Below are 16,669 nucleotides of genomic sequence, written 5' to 3'. Positions count from 1 at the left end.
TTCTCTCCTCGAGCACGTTCTCACCCACCTTGCACTGGTGCCCTCTCGCTTAGCGGGGTGGCGCAAGGAGAATAAGAAGTTCTCCTATTCCTCTCCTCATGCACGTGGTCACCCGCCTTGCACCGGTGCTTTCTAGCTTAGTGGGGCGGCTGATATGCCACCGCCCCCAACAAGCGGTTGCTATGGCGGCCGCCAAAAACACCTTTCAATACATTGGATATGATGAACATGCTCATGCATGACAAACTTCCACAAGATACTACATGTGCAAGAAGATGCTATTGCAGACTGCGGCAGCACATTGCTATTACCCTGCTTACTTGCTTATAGAAGAGCTCGGACAACTGATCATAATTTTGAATGGTGGAAACATCATAGCAGCTCCAACCGTCTAAATTTTTTTTAATATTTTAGATTCTTTTGTGCCTTTGTGATAATTCGTATTGCTATTTTACAAAAAGTTGCATTTGCTACGTCAAAATCTAGGGCCAAATATCTTCAATCCAGCCACTACAAGCTAATTTAGGAACTAAAAGGCCCCAAAAAAATTTTAAAGTGCAACGATGTGCCAACGCCATGACAGGCTGTGCCCACGCATGTGTCATGCTGAGCTAAGCTGGCATGCCACGTGCTACTATCACGGCAATCCTTGTTACAAACAGTCCTCAGAAGTTAGTAGAAATATTTATGAACAAATATACTACGAAATAGCAACAAAAAATAAGATCCTTCATTAACACTAATTGATATGAAATCTTTGTAATCTATTAGGCAGAACTATTTTTTGGTGAATGCCTAATTAGATACTGTGGATGACAGAACAACTTTTTTATACAACTCATGAAATTATGAATCTTTGAAGGATGTTCTGAAGTGGTATATTGAGGCTTTTAGCTCCTTATAGTAGAAGATACATATTACAATTTGGAGAAACTTGAGGGGATATTCATCACGTACTTAATCAGTAATGTCAGAATAAAAAAAAAATATTGGGGTTGAGAGAGGAGGGTGCACGTGCAGCCCCTCCTCTCCCTCTTCGGCATACGACAAGGCGCAGAGAAGATTTTCTCTAATCCGAATCGGATTAAAGTTGATCTTCTTATAATCTATAAATTAAAATCCTAAAAAAATTATTTCCTCAGCTAAACCATCTCAGCCCCCCCCCCCCCCCTCTCTTCTCTCTCTTCGTCCTCCCTTTTTTCACTTTCTTCTTCCTTACCGTCGGAGTCACACCGTGAAATCGGCTTGCCGGAGCGCTGCCAGAGCCATCGGAAACCACCACATGACTCCTTGGTGGTGATTTTTTTTAGCACGTGAGCTAGAGATTTGAGATTTTAGTTGTCTTGCCTAGACTCAAGTAAATGGGTTTACTCACATTTATTTTATTGTATTTCGTATCTTTGTCAGACCATGTAAATTTTCTGTGTACAAATTATTTATTCACCCTTCCGTGTAAAAATTTAATTGTTACAATTTCTGTGTAATCTATTTATTTCATCCGTATATGCGAAAATTTAATTTTTATATTTCTGTGTGCATTTAATTACTATACTCAGTGCATCACCATACTTCGTGCAAATATTGAAATTTGTGAAAAGAAAAATGACACTAGTATTAGTACGACTTAGAGAACAGTCCCGGTATAAATCGCTTGCGATTTTCCGTGGTGACTCAAGTCTATCTAGAAGTCCAGGGAAAAGTCTTAAATTAGATCACTGCGGTAACTTTCTTATGTGACTCTGGCGGGGTTAGGGAACAACCCTAGAATGAATGAGAAAATTTCCTAGGTGAGTGTGTTGATCACAGGATGATACCATTTGATGACCCTAACCGGATCAACTATGAAGAAAAATCCCGAACATCATCTCGAGGTGACTTCTAGTTGATGTAGATCCACAGGATTTAGACCCATTGAGACATATGACAGTATAAATATCAAAAGATATTAATATGTTGAAAACGTGCAAGGTTACAAGTTGTGACATCTCTCTATTGTTATCATTGTTATTATTTAGAGAGCATGCCTATTGCATATTGTTATGGATATTGTTGCTTTTAGTTTAATTTATTCAGTATTAATATGATTTAAAATTTATTTGGTTTTCGAGTGGATTCCACTGACTGAGCTATAATTGTTGACTCATGAGTTCTATTATTTTTGTATTTGTTTATCTATTTCAGATAATAGTCAGCGGGGCGACTGAGCGAGATGTACCCGGACTCCACCTCCACTTAGGATTCACCTATTTACTTTTCCGCTCTTTTAGATTTTATACTTTAGATTTGAAGTTTTATTCATTTAGTTTAAAAACTCAAAAACATTAACATTGTTTTATCTTTATTGCAATTAGTTTTAAAATTTAATAAAGCATATTTTTATTTTATTTATTTATTTTGCCATCGTACACATAGAGAGTATTAATAAGGCTTCGTGCATCTCAAGCATATTGAGATGCATGGCCGGTCATGATTTCTATTTTGGATCGTGACAAGTAACATCATCAAAGCTCGTGGAGCCCATATGTATTTTTTAAACTAGGAGAATGAAGTCGCTGAATGATCTCTCTGGTATTATTACACAAACAAACTCTATGATTGCTAGATTTAATACAGTCTAACTTATATACCAAATTCAGCTAGTGTCCTTAACAGATAATTGGATATACAAGGGGCAATCGTACAAAATGACAATAATCCCCTATTAGAGGAGTTGGAGCTGAGTAAGGACGGACAGAATACGGGTATGTTTGTCTTATTCTCTATATATTGTTTCTCTCGTTCTATTCTTGTAATTCATTTTTCTGTTAATAGTACTACCTTTTAATTCATGTATCTTTCACAGCCGCATGTTAGACAGACGTTAAAATTTATTGGATTATAGTATAATTTTTAAAAGATAAACTGAATCATGCGCCTTTTTTATGTTTCAGTGGCAAGATATAGTTTAGCTTTTCAAAGATAATAGATGGAATTTACCTCTCCAGTCAAATTTTCAAACTCAAGCAACTGGTCCACGATTTTCTCAAGCACTTTACGATTTCTTTGTAGCATCTCCGTAGCCTTGTCATAGCCTAAGTTGTACATCTGGAGAAAAAGATATCAGTAAATATAAACTAATAGATATACCACTTTAGGGAGAAAAAAAGATCATACGTAGTGGTAAATAGTAGATAGAAATTAAAGTTGTTCCTCAATATTAATGCACATATCCATAGTAATATTATACATGCCTTCTCAACTTTAGCTGCCATCTCAAACTCATGGTTGTTCCCCATACTCATCGTCCCAACCTGAATAAAGGTAGTGAGCATGCAGTAAGAAAATAGCAAAAAATATGTCAATGTTTCCAGTTTTATCTCTTTTATGCTAATTTCTTTTAAGTGATCTTTTTCACATCAGTTAGAATTAAGACTTACCCTAACAACCAGACTACATTAAGAAATGAATATAGAAAGGAATTGAGAATGACTCAGTCTTCCTGAATAATCACTCCCTATTTATTTGTCAAGAAACTTCAAGGTACCTCTTATAGCATTATTTGTAACTAGAAGTTGTAGACGAGTTTATGAAAATTAATGAGCATGACAATGAATAGAACTGTGGCTCTTCAGAAAACTATTTAAATTGTCAGACAAACATAGCATTTTTTATATTTACTTCATCTCCACATGTATTTACTAGAAGATTGTAAAAGCATGAATACAGAATGATACATATTGAACAACTTAACATAGCTAATGGGTGGTGTTATCAATATTCAAGATTCGTGGGCATACCTATAAAATTTGCATAATTCTCTTAGAAATATTAGTAAATAAAATACAAGTCATCCGGATCCAAAAGGGGAAAAAAAGCAAAAGAAAGTAAGATAAGTGAATCCATAAAAGAGATATTTTCATTTTAAGGGAAAGTACATACTGCTTTACTACTGATGTAAATGGCTGTACTGTCATCGGGGCCCCATCCATATTGAATCACCATGCGAGTAGCTATCTGTAGTTAATACTCTTATAAGATGGAGGAAACAACATATATTTTGAATGAATATTCTCTCACAAGAAAAAGAGTAAACTTAAAGTTTAGAAAACTTTAAGAGCTAGAAGAAAACGGTATACCTCTTGTGCCTGCTTGATTTCAGATGAGGACAAGAAATTTTCCTCACCGAAAGGAAGTAGTAACTGTGAAGCAACATATGAACCAAAGCAGAAGACAAGCCTCTTTTCAAGGTATGACCTTGATTCTAGATTGCCATATGCAGAGCCTTCACTTTTTGCTTTTGAAATTTTTGTACATCCGATCCCCTGAAATAGTCTGAAGTGATTCACCTACTCATCCAACTTATCTCTATAACATGAACAGAAATTATACAATTTTTTATGATTACAAGATGCAGTTTCTGCTAAAAGAGTTACAGCCTTAAGAAGCAAGTTGACAAGTAGTGAAGTTAAATGCTCGCTACTTTCGTTAAGAAAGAGACAGCATGAAGTAGAGTTGTGAAAAGTGAAAGTGCCCAATTGGCCTCCATGAAATCATTCTTGATGATGAATTGCCTTTTAAAGCTTAATATAAAACAGGAGCGTAAAGTTGTAGAGAAAAAAAGAAGTGAAATGGGAATATTAATTTAGGATGTATGAAATGAAAACGGAGATAAAACGAGAACATTAAATAGAGATAATGAAATCATATCAACATGCACATACATCACCACTTTGTCTTTTCTCTTTGTATTGACTTATTACCTGCTAACTTTGATCAGCTAATGTTTATCCTTTGGATGATAAGCCCAACGATGGCCGTGCCGTGCCACCATCGGCACGGGGCTCGACGGCACGCCTCGACACGCCCCCTCGTACCAGTGGCACGCATTTATAATGTTTTTAATAAAAATTTTAAGATTTTTAAATATTTTTAGCAACGATAGCCATGCCACCATTAAATAAGATCACCGGAGTACGAAGTTAAGAAAATAAAAAGAGAGAAACATAGAATAAGAAGGGCTATGGTTGGAGGAGTTGAGAGAGAAAAGTATTAAACATAATTATGTTTAACATGAGAGTTTTAGAAATATTTAATGGACATAAATAAAAAAGAAAGATAAAAAAGAAATAAAATTAGATGACAAAACATGATAATACATGATTTGATTGAAATTAGAGATGACAAACGAAAATTAGACATAAGTTGTCATTTTAATTTTAAAAAATGACAAATAAATTGTCATACTAAAAATGACAAATAAGTTGTCATTCCATGTTTATTAAATAGTGATTATAGAAATTAAAGAATGACAAATAATAAAAGTTAATTAATGATGATTGATAAAAATAAAAATAAAAAGTTAAAGAAAAGGGTTCCACATGTCATATCATGTTTGTTAAGAAAATTAGTAAAGTTAATTTAATAAAGATTGTTAAGAAAATTAGTAAAGTTAATTAATGATGATTGATGAAAATAAAAATAAAAAGTTAAAAAAAAAGGGTTCCACATGTCATATTATGTTTGTTAAAAAAATTAGTAAAGTTAATTTAATAAAGAGAAATAAAAAAATTTTAAAAAAAATTATCTCTATATTGGCATATGACCGGTACGAGATCGTGCCGAACGACACGCCCCATGCCAAGTGCCGTGCCTTTACCAGCATGGCCATCCATGGATAGGACCAATATTTACGGTTTTCACTTGTTAATATGTCTATATAAGGTAGATTCGCTTATTGATCTAAAGTTGTTAGCTCATAAAACTCTTTTTTAATATTTTCAAATAGTGATCAACATAATATATAAACATGGTGCACTGGAACACTTTTACCTCCACTTAGGACTTTGGTTTTCTCTTTAAATTAGTTGCTTTAATATTATTATGAAATATATTGGTTGTCTAACTTCGGGCTTCTTCCTTAGCTTTTGGAGTTTTTATTAATTATCTTAGGGTTATCTCTATAAATTAGTTGTTTGGATTTTGGAAATTAAATGTTTAAGGTTTCATGTATCTCAAGCTCTAATTAGGGTACATATCCGGCCATGATTTTGACTTTAAGTCGTGACATGGTGCATATTAACTTAATTGTTTAAGCGAATGTTTAATCAGTGGAAGCTCTTCAAAAATTGACAAGCTCTAGCAAATAACTAGAGGAATTTGGCTGTGGTTGCAGAGAGTTGAAGAACCAAAAACTAAAAGAACAGAAATTGCTGTCTATATTCTATAATAGACTGTTGAGGAGAAAGAGAAGAAAGTCCATGCAGTTAATAATGAATCTAAATAAATGATATGTGAATATGACCTTGGATGAGATAGATGATCTTGAAAAACCATAAAAAGTTACCATCTCTGCATCTTCTTTTTGCCTATCAATCTTATAGAAACCTTCCTAAATAATGGAAAGAAGATGTTCGACAGAAATTCTGGACCTATCATGAACTTTATTTTAATCTACTGCTACCTGAAATTTATTGGTTCATTTCCTATATTAGGACAGAGTTGTTGTTTACAAAGCATTTGCTTTTAGATTGCCTAAGACTGCTTTTCTAGAGAAAAGCACTTTGACTTGTTCCTATATGCAAGACTTAAATTCTCTAGCATTTATCTTTAAGCATCAGCAATTTTGTGAAATACTAGGAGACGTCACTTAAACACGCAAATCAAATCGTTAGTTGAACATTATTGGGGATATAATCAATTAAACATCATGTCACTGTCTCATTACACTCCAAATGTTAAACCATAATGCTTAAGAATACATGGAAAGATAGAAAATGCAGACTCAACAAAAAAAAAGAAAAAAAAATTCATTTGATTCCCTAAATCCAACTTTGTCAAATGAAAAATACATTTACTAAATGGGGGTGTGTGTCTATAACTGTATATATATATATATATATAGTGTGTGTGTGTGTGTGTGTCTGTGTGTAGCAAATTCCAACAGAATAAAATAGGAATGGCAATGACAAACCTCCCAAGCAGATGGCTCAAGCCATACATTATCAACAATATCATAATTTGGCAGGAGAAGAGCAATAAGAGCACGACCAGCAGCCCAGACAGCATGAGGAAACTTTGTCTCCCTCGACCACTAAGAAATAGCCACAAAACATTTATAAGTATCAAACAGGAGGGGAAAAAAAGTAAACAAAGAACTATAGCACCTATCATTAGATTCTACAACAATCTCAACCAGTTTCATCTCATTATGAAGAATCATCTAGTCTTTGGAACTGTAAGATACTATGAACAAAAACATGAGCTTTATTAGTTTCGATCTGTTTGAAATATTTTCAAGCCTCAGATTTTCATCTCTTAGAAGTGTCTGAAGATGAAGTTAGAATTTTGAAATCAAGTGGATGTTGAGGGGTGGGTGTATGACTCGAATCTTTGAGTTGCGATTCTATAAGAGGATCAAAAGAATCCATATATTTAAAAAAAATTAAGAAAAAATTTGCAACAATAATATTGTGAGAAATAGCAAAAGAAGAAAGTTCATGCAAGCTTTGATTAGCCTTAATTTGATAAGTTTGCTTCGAAACTTTTAAACCTTCAATTTGGAGAGAATTTGAAGATATTAGAGAATTGTTAAAAGACTTGAGTAAGGTAAAAATGAAAATGTGTGATTAATTTAGGAAGAATTATCATCTATTTACAAGCATGAGAGAAGAATTAAAATTAACAAATTATACCTCCAAACTAGCTATTTAGATTGTAAGAACTGAAAAACAAATATATATATATATATATATATATTGAAAGAGAAGAGGGTGCACGTGCACTGCACGTGGAACCTTCCTCCCCTCTCCTTCTCAGTCACGCAACGGGAGTGGCTACGGGATTTGCGACCACTCCGAATCTAAATCGGATTAAGGATAAGGATTAAAACCAAACCTATAAATAAAAACCCTAGTCCTATCTTATTCACCCATCCTAGCACATTTTCTTTCCTATCTTCTTCTTTCTTTACCGTCAGAGTGGTCGCCGTAGAATCGGACCACCGGAGCAATCAGAAACCACCACGTGACTCCTCGGTAAGCCTCTCCCATCCCTCATAATTAATTTGAGTTTAACAAGTTATAATTGAAATACCTATTTTGGGGGTGAAGTGGGTCATTGATGAATCGAGCCGGCCGGCGGCTTCGAGTCGCTGCCGCTCATGTGCCAGTGATTCGTGCCTTTGGCCTTATGTGGTAGGTGTGCTTCCCTGGAGCCCTCGTGGCTTGGTAAGTGGTAGCAGATGACTCCATGGCCGCCAGCCATGGAGTTCATCGCCGTATGTGGTTTCTCCTCCACCTTGTGAGGACGGCAGCATAGTAAGAACGTCAAGGAACTTGAGGTGGCCGCTGAATCGTCGCCAGCGATGACCGTCGGCATCTCTCTCTCTCTCTTGCCCTTCGATTCCCTTTCGAGTTGAAGAAGGCAAACTCGGGTTGCCCGAGTCTGCCCTTCTTCCTTTAAGTTTCAGATTCAGATCGGGTTGGATCTGAATCCAAGGGACCCGACTCGATTCCATTGACTTAACTGGATTGGGCCCATTAAAGTATATGATTGGGTGGGCTACAAGCCAACTGCAGCCCAGCCCAATCGATTGGGACTTGTTTTGGCCCAAATTGTCAATTTTGAGTTAAATTGTAGAAAATATTTAACTTTTTTTAATTTAATTATTTTTTTTATTTTGAGTTAAATTGGTTAGATGAGGCATTAGGAGAAACCACGACTAAAACAGAGACTGATACAAGTCGTTCGGCAAGGAGAGATAGTATAGCTACTAGTGCTAGCGATAATTCTGATGATCCTAATGATACAACAGGTAGTGAGATCGTCCCTTCCACATTTGCTGAGGGAAGTCAAGAAGACATAGGGATTGAAGATAGAGAAACGGAGGATATACATACATATCAGCGACGTCGTTATGAAGATGTTACTTCCTATAACTATGGTTCATCAAGTATTCATTGTTTTAGACCATCACATGATTTATATGCTGATTATTATCATCCTTAGCATCTTCAGTATTCTCCTCAATATCCTCAGACAGAAGATCCACATATTAATTATTATCCACCTTAGAAGCAACAAGATCTATTTGATATGAATAATATGATGCAATTACCCTTTAGAGCACCAGGCCTTATACACCATTATTTATAAACTTATGGTGATTATGATGAAGACCACCACATGGATTTACGAGAGCTAGCTCGGTATTCATCGAAGTTATGACTTTTGAGTAAGTTAGTACTTTTGTTTAATTTTTAGGGCTCATATGTAAATAATTATTATTTTCTTATTTTTTGTCATGTTTTCTAAATTTTTTAAAATTTTCGTACATTTTTAAAAAATATTTAGAATTTTTTGTAATTAAAAAAAATCTGATCCAATCCGGGCAACCGATTCAGCCGATATGTATCGTTTTCCTAGAAGGCCGATCCCGATCCCAAGTTTTCGAATCTTGGTTGAAACTACTATTGTCAGTGCTTATGATTAATAAGGGAACGAAAAGGATAAAGGCTGCAACGTCGGTAACACATCAACCCACAAATTTCTCCAATATACTGACTTAGGTTCAAAAGAAATTGAAAAAAATGATGCATTAGCTAAACACATAAAGATCTCAGAAAAATATGCATCACTACAAGGAATTCTTTTCACATAAATAACACCATATATTGTTGTAACAGATGCAAAAGAAGAAAAAATATATAGTCTACAATAGTGGTGTTCAATATTGAACTAGAACTATATTTAACTACCGAGTACCGACAAATATTTCATGTTTTATGAAATGTATTCATTATGCTGGTCATTTTATATATACTTATTTGATAATTTAGCAAATCTGATCGCCTAGGAGACATATTCCATGACCTATACATATCCGGAAATGCAAAACAAATGATAACTTGTATTCTGTATAACAGAAATGATTTATAATCTGCATACTGAGACAAAGGGAGTGACATGATAGAATAGAATACTAAGAAAAAGAAAAAAGAACTAGTTGCATAATATATGATTGACTACTTAGTACTTACATCGAGAGGAGGGCTTAGAAGTTCAATTCCATTACTTATTTGACCATAGGGTTCCATTAAATCAACCACTTGCTGCATATCTTCCTTCGTTAATGTAAGACCAAGATGATCAACTACACCCTTGCTTATCCTTTTGGAAAGTTTAGTACTTCTCAGCCACTTAGGTATTGTACTACTCATAGTCTGCATTGCATGTACATGGTTATCTAAGTCAATCGTGCAACCATCTCTATAAAAGATAAACAAATAAAATAAAAGTAATACAAATTGTGTATGATTCTAATATCCTATTTTGCACAAAAGGCTTCAATGGAATATGCAATGCAAATCTTGTATATTAGGTTTAATCAGACGATAAAAATCTTGCTTGCAGAATTAACCACAGCTACAGATGTATATACATCCAGCAGCAGCGGTGATAGGATAAGTTCGAAACCAGCACTGAGTGGTGAATGCGTCAACATTAAGAAAATACCAACTTCTGGATAAAATCAGCGAAATGACAGTCAGAAAGATTGAGAAATAGAACCATCTGATTTGATTTGTTCTCAATAGCCATGAGATGATAATCTTAGGGTGATCCTTTTGTCAATGGCTGTTCCAGATCCAAGTGGCAGAATCACAAAGTGTAGGAAAACTTTCCTAGTTATAACATATGATGTCATAATTGAGTAAAGATTCCTAGATAAGACATTTTTTTTTAAAAAAGTACCATAAGAGCAGCGAGTAAACTCAGGATATCTCATCTCATATGCAACTGTGTTAAACTGGTAAAAATGACCAATCTGCTGACAACTAATATGCAACTAAGAGAGCCCTCAAAAGTCAGAACAACCTCAGTTACTTTAACTTGCGAAACAGAAGGTTTCTTGAGACAGTACAAGGGCAAGGTATCATGAATGAATAAAGTGAATATCAGCCAAGCTTCATCCTCTAATGCTCTTGAAATTAGGCAAACCATTGTATCAGTATTAATTAAATTTGAAGTAGCAAAAAGCAACCTCCTTGCTATGCTAGTTCAACTTAAATAGCAACATTTGATGATAAGTAATAAGAGATTAAACAAGTTAGCATTACTAGTATTTCATACCGCAAACCAGCTACAATAGCACATTAGCTCATCGGTGTCAAGAAACTTGTTCCGAAATGCACTACCTTCCAGAGCCAAAGGAACAAGTTTTAACTCTACAGGCCTTAGCAAAATTGTCTTTTCTGCAACCTGAAAAGGATAACCCAAAATTGATTATAAAATATTCTGAGTGATCAAGAAGTTTCCATAAAAGTAATATATCTCAAAGTAAAGCGGTAATAAATTTGAAACTACAAAAAGTATCCGCAGTTGATGAGTCAATAGTATTAGTGTCGTCTTTTAATTATTTCTTTTAATGTACATAGCATTATTCTGGTGAAAGTAAAAGGATAAGGGACTCTCGGTCCTAACAACCTATTGTATCCTTTGATTTGGAACATGCCATGTGTGAGAATCGAAAAAAAAAAAATTTGAGAGAGGAGGGTGCACGTGCAACCTCTCTTCTCCCTCTCCGGCACGCGACAAGGCGCAGCGGAGATCTCGCCGAATCCAAATCAAATTAGAATTAGATTTTTTCAATCTATAAATTAAACCCTAATTCTCTCTCTCTCCTTAACCCACCCCCCCCCCCCCCCCCCCCCCCACACAGTCTCCTTCTCCCTTTTCTCCCTTTTCTTCTTCTTCGTTTTCTTCTTTTTCATCGTCGGAGTCACGCCGTGGAATCAACCTGTCAAAGATATCGGAGACCACCACGTGACTCCTTGGTAAGCCCTCTCCCACCCCTCAATTTTAATTTCAGTTTAATAAGTTAAAATAGAAATACCTAATTCGTGAGAGATTGGCTTCATCGACAAGTCACGCCAGCCGGCGACTTCAGGTCGCTGCCGCTCCATTATAGGAAGCCTCTTGCCGTTGGCCTCGTGCCATGAGCATTCACCTTTGGAGCCCTCGTGGCTCCGATCACCGTCGACTATGGAACCTCATAAGGACGACAGCGTCATGAGAAGTCAGGGATCGTGAAGTGGCCATTGAACCGTCGCCGGCGGTCACCGCCGATCTCTCTCTCCTTTCAGTTCCCCTTCGAATTGGAGAAAGCAGACTCTGGCAACTCGAGTCTAGCCTTCTCCCTTTAAGTTTCGGATTCGGGTCGGGTTGGATCCCAATCCAAGGGACCTGACCCGGTTCCATTAACTTAATTAGATTGGGCCTTTGGCTCAATCCATTTAAGTATTTGGTTAGGTGGGCTACGGGCTAATTGCAGCCCAATCCAACCGATTGGGCTTGTTTTAGTCCAAATTATTAATTTTTGAGTTAAATTATAGAAAATTTTAATATTATTTAATTTAAAAATGTTATTGTTATTTATTATTAAAGGTAGTAATTTTTAGCATATGAGCTAAAGATTTGAAACTCAGTTGTCTTGCCTAGACTCAGGTGAGTGGGTTCACTCACATATTTATTTTTATTATACTTCGTACCTTTGTCAAACCATGTAATTTACTGTGTGCAAATTTATTTATTTCAAGGTTCGATATCGGGATGAGGATCGGCCGTCCGGAAAAACGATATGTATCGGCTATATCGATCATATCGGCCACCTGTATCGGATCGGACTATTTTAATTAAATAAAATTCTAAATATTATTAAAAAAAGTTAAGAAATTTCTAAAAATTTAGAAAAAATTATAAGAAAATAAGAAATAATAATTACTCACATATAAAGCCTAAAAAGTAAAAATCTCTTTTCCTCCCTCTCTTCTTTCCTATCCCTCTAACTGTTAGTCTAAAGTATCCATTCTCTCCCACACTCTTTTTTCTCTATCTTTTTCTCTCTCTTTCTCACCCTCTTTTTTTTTATCTTTCCCTCTCCCTGTGACTCTTCCTTTTTCCCTCTCCCTCACTCTCTCTTCCTTTTTTTCCTCTCTCTTATACCCTCTTATTTTTTATCTTTCCCTCTCCCTCACTCTTCCTTTTTCCCTCTCTCTCCCTTTCTCTCCCTCACTCTCTCATCCTCTTTCTCTCTCTCTCCTCTCTCTAGCTGCTACTGACAGCAGTAGCTATCAGCTACTGCTGACAGCAGCAGCCGCCTGCATCAGTAGCTGTCTATTGCAGCCGCCTACATCTGCTGCTGCTGCAAGTGGCTACTTGTACAGGTCGAAACCACCTGTAAAGGCCGAAACCGGCCTGGATCAAGATCGACTATAGCCGATCCCGATCCGTTTCGGCCGATCCCACTCAAGATCGGCCGAAACTGGAAATTATGATTTATTTCATCCTTATGTGCAAATTTAATTATTACATTTTCTGTGTGCATTTAATCATTACACTCAGTGCATCGCCATACCTTGTGCAAATATTAAATTTTAGTGAAAAGAAAAATAAAATTAGTATTGATATGACTTAGAGAATAATCCCGATATAGATCGCTTGCAATTTTCCGTGGTAACTCAAGTCTATCTGAAAATCCAGGGGAAAATCCTAAATCATATCACTGCAGTGACTTTCTTAAGTGATTCTAGCGGGGTTAGAGAACAGTCGTAGAATGAATGAAATTTCCTAAGTGACTCTAACCTTTCTCGACGGTTAGTGGTAAAGACAGAGTGCGTTGATCACATAGTGATACCATCTGATGACCCTAACCAAATCAGCTATGAGGAAAAAATTCCGAGTGTCATCTCGATGTGACTTCTAGTTGATGTAGATCAACAAGGTATAGACCCATTGAAACAAATGACAGTATAAATATTGGAAAGATTTTACTATGTTAAAACTGTGCAAAGCTACAAGTTATAACTCTCTATTGTTATTACTGTCATTATTTAAGAGTATGCCTATTGCAAATTGTTATGTATATCGTTGATCTTATGTTTTATTTAACACTATAAAATTTTAAAATTTACTTAGTTTTCGAGTGGATTCCACTCACTAAGCTATAGTTGTTGGCTCATTGATATCTTTCTCTCTTTTTTTTATTATCTCAGGTAATAGTCAGCGTAGCGACTGAGCGAGACGCACCCGAACCCCACCTCCACTTAAGACCTACCTATTTACCTTTTCACTCTTTTGGATTTTATGCTTTAAACAGTATAATTAAATTTTATTTCGTTTAAAAACTCAAACAATAACACTGTTTTATGTTCATTGCAATTAGTTTAAATTTAATAAAGCAGATCTTCGTTTATTTATTTTTGCCATCGTACACTTAAAAAGTATTAGTAAGGTTTTGTGTATCTCAAGCATATTAAGGTGCATGGCTGATCATGATTCCGATCTCGGATCATAACACCATGGGTCACAGGGTCAATCGTCCTTTCAGAAATTTGCTATGGAAGGAGAAGAGAGGAATCAACTGATAAAGATGAATACTAATGATCATTTAAATAACAGTTTTTTGGCCCCGTCTTTGACAGCAGCTAAACATTGCTAGTCAACAAAGGTGGAGCTATCTTGATCAGTCAGAGAATGAATGTTCTTAATCAATTGAAGAATGATGACATCTTGGCTTGAAACACATTTTAGGAGTAGCCTACATACTTATTCTACTGAACCAGAGACTTACATCCCACCCTCAACTAAATTTCTTCTAGTAGGAGGCTGGAACAAAAAGAGAAATGTGACAAGAGAAGTCAAGTTGGATGCTGGATGCTGCAAAATTCTCTAGAAATATGGTTTTGCAAAGAAACCTTGTTAATATTGTTCCACTATTAAGAAATATTTAAAAAGAGTTTCCGCTAATAAACAAAGAGTTTAATTAGGGAGTTTACAATTATAACATACTCGTATTATCTCTCACCATGATGTTCTAACTTCTAAGACAAATCACAAGAAATGTGAATCATTCTCATTTTTTGTCACTTGCATAAATATCAGATCACATTACAGTACAAAAGTTAGAGCTGCTAAGGCAAAAAAAAAATGTTATATATTGCACCTAGTCCAATTATAGTCAAGTTAGATAGTAGTACAAAATTGCAAATGGTTATAAGCCCAGCTTTTCTCAAAGATATAAGGAAAGCTTCAAATGTGCAGAGTGTGTTATGCTCAATGTCATCACATTCTAGTATGGTATACCTGAATAGATTAATATATAACTGTAATCAATTTTAGTTGTTGCATACTTACATACAAGCTAGCTTATTATAGAAGAAAATATGGGAACAAGGTCCTACCACAGTGTTAGTGTAAGGCTTTCATAGGGTTGAGCATATCCTGCAATGATCTAATAAAAGTTCGCGCTATCTACAATATAAGGAAAAAAATCAAGGATGGCTGTGCTCATCATTATGCTGAAGTGGAGCCATTTTTCAAAAAAAATTTCTATTTTCATCAATTATCATCAAATCAATTTTAATCATTTTTTTAACAAATGATATGACACATGGAGCTCTTTTTTTTTTTACTTTTTCTTATTTTCATCAATTATCATCAATTAACTACTAGTCAAGCTGAATCTTCAAGATCGGTTACTAGTCAAGTTAGATCATCTTCATGATTAATTGATCCCTTAGAAGACTTAGATAAAATTGATGATGATGAGACTAGAGATGATAATAATAACGATGATGATGGTAATGCTGATGGTGATGGTGATAATAACGAGATTTAATCTGGTAGTGATGATGGAGATAAATGTGAGAACCGGAGAAAAAAAATACTAATAATAATAATAATAAAGAGTTTGAGAGAGGAGGGTGAACGTGCTCTACATGTGCAACACCCTCTCCTCTCCCTCTCCAGCACGTGACGAGGCAGTCGCAAATATCTCGCCGAATCCAAATCTAAATTAGATTTGGATTTTTGTTCTATAAATTAAACTCTAATCCTCTCTCTCTTTTTAACCCCCTCAGCCTCCTCTCTTCTTCCTCTCCTCCTTCGCTATCTTCTTTCTCACCGTCAGAGTCGTGCAGTGGAATCGGCCTACCACGTGACTCCTTTGTAAGCCCTCTCCCACCCCTCCAATGGGTAATTTAACCCATTTTAGTTCTTTTTAGTTTTTTTTAAATTTTAAAAATATAGATATTATTCAAATTAAAAATGTTATTATTATTTACTATTAAAGGTGGTGATTTTTAGTACATGAGCTAAAGATTTGGGATTTCGGTTGTCTTGCTAAAACTCAGGTGAGTGGGTTCACTCACATATTTATTTATTTTTATTACATTTCGTACATTGTTAGACCATGTAAATTTTCTGTGTGCAAATTTATTTATTTCATCCTTACGTGCAAAATTTAATTGTTATATTTTCTGTGTGCATTTAATCATTATACTCAGTACATCACCATACCTTATGCAAATATTAAATTTTAGTGAAAAGAAAAATGAGACTAGTATTTGTACGACTTAAAAAACAGTACCGGTATAAATCGCTTGCGGTTTTCCGTGATGACTCAAGTCTATCTGGAAGTCCAAGGGAAAATAATAAAATCAGATCACTGCGGTGACTTTCTTAGGTGACTGATGCGGACATCACTGATAGGACGCGATGGCGTGTGTACCAGCGCAGGAGGCATCGACAGTTGATGATCCCTCCTATAGGAATTTGGTTCTGATTTTTATTTATTTAGGGTGTCTTTTGTTTATTTCCTATGTAGGGTGTTTTTTGCTTAATTCCGTTGTAGGTC

General features: G+C 35.5%; 1 protein-coding gene across 2 annotated transcripts in view; it reads right to left on the bottom strand.

The window, feature by feature from the left end:
• The window catches only part of LOC140768503 (probable inactive ATP-dependent zinc metalloprotease FTSHI 5, chloroplastic), a 38,975-nt gene that overhangs the window by 4,876 nt on the left and 17,430 nt on the right, over window positions 1-16,669 (bottom strand). The window contains exons 11-17 of one of the 2 annotated variants that reach the window (XM_073108795.1): window positions 11,107-11,235; window positions 10,017-10,199; window positions 6,950-7,069; window positions 4,116-4,301; window positions 3,919-3,993; window positions 3,231-3,290; window positions 2,977-3,084 (exon numbers count right to left, since the gene is read on the bottom strand). In XM_073108795.1, coding sequence (XP_072964896.1) covers window positions 2,977-3,084; window positions 3,231-3,290; window positions 3,919-3,993; window positions 4,116-4,301; window positions 6,950-7,069; window positions 10,017-10,199; window positions 11,107-11,235 — 861 coding nt within the window. Of the gene's footprint in view, window positions 1-2,976; window positions 3,085-3,230; window positions 3,291-3,918; window positions 3,994-4,115; window positions 4,312-6,949; window positions 7,070-10,016; window positions 10,200-11,106; window positions 11,236-16,669 lie in introns of those variants that run through there. The other variant, XM_073108796.1, reaches the window with a different exon arrangement.

The sequence above is a fragment of the Typha angustifolia genome, chromosome 10 (genome assembly GCF_048772165.1).
Source record: "Typha angustifolia cultivar Huaian chromosome 10, ASM4877216v1, whole genome shotgun sequence".
Lineage (NCBI taxonomy): Eukaryota > Viridiplantae > Streptophyta > Magnoliopsida > Poales > Typhaceae > Typha > Typha angustifolia.
The sequence above is the reverse complement of the archived record's forward strand: the minus strand, read 5'-3'. Positions and strand labels throughout refer to the sequence as shown.